Below are 4,958 nucleotides of genomic sequence, written 5' to 3' on the forward strand. Positions count from 1 at the left end.
CATACTTGCTAAGGGTTTCCTGTGGCTAATTGGGAGAAGGTGTAGGTTAACAAGGAGACTTTAATATATATATTTTTGAAGTGGATGTTAACGATAACAATTCTAACAATCATGAGTGGTCTAGTTTCTTCAAATTGCATTATAAGGCATTATGAACAATAAAATTCGAAACAGTAAAGGACAACAACAGTTAATTCAAGGCATTTTGCGAGAATAAGTTTGCCATTATAATAGGTTTTGTAAGATTACCTCTTGAACCTCAACAGACCTCTAATGAGGAAACATCATTATTGCTTTGGGGTAAAAGAATTAAACAGAAAAGTATTTCACACTAAGTTAATGTTTACTGAAAGGAGGAAAGAAAGTATATATCAATGTTGTGGTGTCATGAAAGACTGATAAAATACAAGGATTAATATTGGATAATTTGTTACCAACATTTGAAAGTTCAGGTTCTTTTGAAGATGATCACATAATTTGTTTAACACCATCTTAGAATAACTGAAACAGCTGCATATTAGAAATTAAAATCACATTTGAAGGGATCAGAGAGCTTGCAAGGCTGTGCAGGTGATACAGGACCAAGGCTGAAGAGAAAGCAGAATCTAAAAATACTGCTTGGCATATGTGCTTACTTTCCTTAAAAAGGCCTGCTGACTCTTGAATAAGATTACAAAGAAGAAGAGATTTTCTTCAGATTGCTTTGCCAGTTGTGCAGGATTTTGCTGGAGTTTGGTGTTTAGAGCATATTAACATGGACTAGTCAATGCCCAGCAATGACTGCCACTTCTTAATTAAATAAAGAATGAGTAATCAAGTTAAGCAAGAAGGCTGATAATGGAAAACACTAAAGTCAAGATGTAGCTGTCACATTTGATGAGGGCACAAGAGATAGAAGTAGGCAGGTACATGCTTCAGCTGTAATCTGTGTTTTATTATCTGTGCTAAGGAGTGAGCGTGCTGCTTTTTATTTGTATCACATACCATGTAAGAAATATTTTGTAGCAAGGATTATTAAATACCAACATTTTACAGAATGCTGAGCATACTTATGATGAGTCCATTAGATGCTGGAGATTATGAAGGCCCTGATAAGGAGTACAAGATGAAGGGCACGCTGAGCGGAGAGGGCAGCAGGGAAGTACTTGGCGAGACCTTAAGCTACATTTGGGAGCACAAGTCTGTTTTGATTCTGTGAAGAAACATGAGAGAATTCATTTGAAATAACATAAATGAGCAGCACCCACAAAGTGAGTGGAATTTACTGGTTATTAACATGTGTGAAACACTCACTGAATAAAAGACATACTATCAGGGAGACTATATGTTAGCTCTCATTTAAACTCTACCTGAAGCATATGATAGAGATACTATTTTGTTTCCCCTTTTTCCTATAATAATATGAAGTCTTGATGAAGTAAGTCACTTGCTCAACATCACAAGGCAAGTAAGTGGAGGAGCTGGTGTCGGGACACAGGCAGTTAGGATCCACTGTGCTTGGGCTCAGTCCATTTAGCATCCTGGCCTTGAGGGAGTCAGGAATTTTGTGCAGGGGCCTATCTGTCAGGCAAGGGGTGCAGTGGGTTCACATAGGCTCAGTGCACATCACTGCTTCTGAGAAGTGGGCCTCCTTGTCCCTGGAGGAGGGCAGAACTCCCCAGTGGATTTCCTACCTGACATAGTTCCCGGCTCAGAAGAGGGATCAGGGGCCCTCCTGTCCTGTGTAAACATGGTCCTAGGGAGTTTCATTTGCAGGCTCTCTTCTGGGGAGTTTCACATAAAGGATAAAACCTCCATTCCATGTTTGAGTTTGCAAGAAACCACAGAGATCAAGACAGGCTCAGAAGTTCTTATGGTGTACAGTTCGGTGAGTCTACCACACCTTTCCCAGCCATGGACAGGATGGCAGACAGAGGGGAGGAGAGGAGAAAGGGTAGAAGGGTCATGTGGCTGAGAGGAGCAGGGGGCAGCTCCTGGTGCAGGGCCTGGGGACATTCTACTTACATGTAACAGGAGAACTATCACCGCTGACTCCTGTGGGTCACCTGTTCACTCAGTGTAAGGTCAGATGTCTTAACGTAGGAAGATTTGCCCCGTATTTCTTATCAGGGTGATGTTAACAAAATAAAATAAAATGAACCCTACATGTGTCCTCTCACATCCCAAGTCTAGGATGATTACAGGTAAAAGCACACAGTGGTTTGGATTTTTAATTCACCAGCAGATATCCATTGTCATTAGTATATATGGGGGAAGCTGAAAGAGAAGATTATTAAGCACTAGGGGACTATTTCAGATTTATAATCCCAGTTATGTGGAAAAGGAGTAGAAAGAAGTTGATGAAGAATGTAATGAGTGTTTGTGTTTGTGTATATACATATGTGTATGTGTGTGTTATCTTCATTCATTCATTCTGTCATTACACTCTACATTTATGTGTATAAATATACATGTATGCATACATTTCTGCATGTACATATATATTTCTATATCTGTATGTATATATATAGTATATATGTAAACATGTATATATATAAATAAATACATACAGTAATACATGACCTTGCATAGAATAAATAAAATGCATTGTGAAACAAGTATTTAGAGTAATAATATGTACCAGTTTCTGTAACTAAATTGTAGTTATAAAAGTTTGACTAAGAAAGAGGATTTCATTATTCTGGCAACAGGCTATTGATGATGTTTTTGATAAGGGGATGCACAGGTTAAGATATCTGCTTTTTTGCAGCACCAGAAAACATGGTAACAGACTGGTGCCTCCCGATACCCATCAGCACACATCTGCAATGAACATGTTGATAGGAAATCACAAGCAAGATGCCATTTTCCAATGACACCCAACTCCATCCCTCCTTCTTCCTGCTGCTGGGAATCCCAGGACTGGAAAACATGCACATGTGGACTGGCTTTCCCTTTTGTGCTGTGTATCTGATTGCCCTCGTGGGAAACCTCACTATCCTGTTTGTCATCCTGACTGAGCACAGCCTCCACCAACCTATGTTCTACTTCCTGGCTATGTTGGCTACCACCGACCTGGGACTGTCCACAGCCACCATCCCTAAGATGCTGGCTATATTCTGGTTCAGCCTCAGGGAGATCAGTTTTGGTGCCTGCCTCACCCAGATGTTTTTCATTCACATCTTTACTGGCATGGAGTCAGTAGTGCTCCTTGCCATGGCTTATGACCGCTATGTGGCTATCTGTAACCCTCTCCATTATAACATAATCCTTACTAAGAAGACAGTGTTTATTATTGGTTTTGGGGTGGTTGGGAGATCTTTCCTCTGTGTATTCCCCTTTGTATTCCTCATCCTGCGGCTGCCCTTCTGTGGACACCATGTCATCCCCCACACATATTGCGAACACATGGGTCTTGCTCTTCTGGCTTGTGCAAGCATCAGGGCCAACATCATATATGGTCTGGGGACCATAGCCATCCTGGGATTTGACATCATGGCCGTTGCTCTCTCCTACATCCAAATTCTCCGGGCTGTTTTCCGACTACCGTCCCGTGAGGCCAGGCTCAAGACTCTCAGCACCTGTGGTTCCCACGTCTGTGTAATTTTGGCCTTTTACACTCCAGCCCTCTTCTCTTTTATGACACATCGCTTTGGCCGAAATGTTCCTCGCTACATCCATATTCTCCTGGCTAATCTGTATGTGGTTATTCCACCAATGCTCAATCCCGTCATCTACGGAGTTAGGACCAAGCAGATCCGTGAACAGGTGCTCAGAATATTCACCCAGAAATAATTAGTGGGTGAATGCCTCCGGTTTTGTCCAAAGGGTTAAATGTTACCATGTATGCATCTGAAAAGTGAGGCAGATCCTTGAGTGTGGTAAGGTCAGGGTCACGTGATGGGAAGGATGTTTTCCTCGGTGCACATCCTTTATTCAAGATACAAGAATGGAAGCTTTGAATTCAAGTATCAAGGTGGGTGAGCAACTACTCGACATAATTGTTTTGAAGATGATTATGAGATATGCCCATGATTCCCAGGGACCTAAGTTGTCTAGCTACAGAAGGCATTGTTCCACCTCCACTGTGGGTGCTGGGTCCTCCCTCTCCTTTCTCTGTCTTTCTCCCTCTTTCGCTCTCCCTCTCCTTTGCCTCCTCCTCCTCCTCTTCATCTGCATCCTCTCTCTTGTTCTGTTACTCACCCTTTTCCTGTCTCTTGCTCTCCCCTCCAACAAGTCTGGCAGCTTCATGTGTCTTACTATGACTTCCTGTCCCTCCCGCCCTCCTCTCTGCCCACCCTCATTAGTACTCCGTATCATTTAGCCTCGAAGTGCACACAGCTTCCTTCTTATCGGTTTTATTGAGTAGTGGGTTACTTCATGAATGAAGGGAAGGGATTAAGTCTCCGAGGTAGTGAGCCTGCCACAGATCCAGCGTGTGGCAGGGGAAAAGGAGACATTTCATGAAAAAGTATTTATCCAAGAACCTCATCAGGAGGAATTAAGAACAGGGAAGTATAAGTAAATGCAGGAGGCCAGGGAATAGCAGAAGTAAAATGAATTCTTACAGATACTAGAAAATCATTTGCCTAAAACTAAATACATAACCATCTCACTAAAAATGTCCCCCATACGGCTTATAGAAGCACTGCTCATTTAGAGCCAATGATGGATTTACTTTGGTGGTATCAAATGTGTCTCTTGCTCCTCCTTTAAGGACAACTTCTTAATTGCCTGATACTATTTGTACACTTTGTCTATTAAAAAAACATGCCTTACAAAACTGGCTTTGTGTTTGTTGAGAAAACCTAGGATCTCCACAGCAAAGTATGTGGAGACAGAAACATGTAGTGCCACAGACTCTTACTAAGTCTCTAAATAGGAAGAGATTATTTCTATTCAGGAAGTGAACACACACTCAGTATCACATATAAGGTACCGGCTGGTATGGGCTCTCAGGGAGACTTTCTTATGAGGTA

The 4,958-nt window shown here is 41.9% G+C and overlaps 1 protein-coding gene across 1 annotated transcript; it reads left to right on the forward strand.

Annotated features, from left to right (window-relative positions):
• The first annotated feature begins 2,832 nt into the window (after nucleotides 1–2,832).
• LOC118912126 (olfactory receptor 52E4-like) lies at nucleotides 2,833–3,774 on the forward strand. Its single transcript, XM_036884923.2, has one exon. It carries the CDS (start codon nucleotides 2,839–2,841, stop codon nucleotides 3,772–3,774), a length of 936 nt encoding a protein of 311 aa, XP_036740818.2. The 5' UTR covers nucleotides 2,833–2,838.
• Nucleotides 3,775–4,958: the final 1,184 nt, after the last annotated feature.

Source organism: Manis pentadactyla, chromosome 9, assembly GCF_030020395.1.
Source record: "Manis pentadactyla isolate mManPen7 chromosome 9, mManPen7.hap1, whole genome shotgun sequence".
Classification (NCBI taxonomy): Eukaryota; Metazoa; Chordata; class Mammalia; order Pholidota; family Manidae; genus Manis; species Manis pentadactyla.

Coding starts and splice junctions, on each gene's coding strand:
- LOC118912126 (XM_036884923.2), top strand. CDS start 2,839: ATGCCATTTTCCAATGACACCCAACTCCATCCCTCCTTCTTCCTGCTG.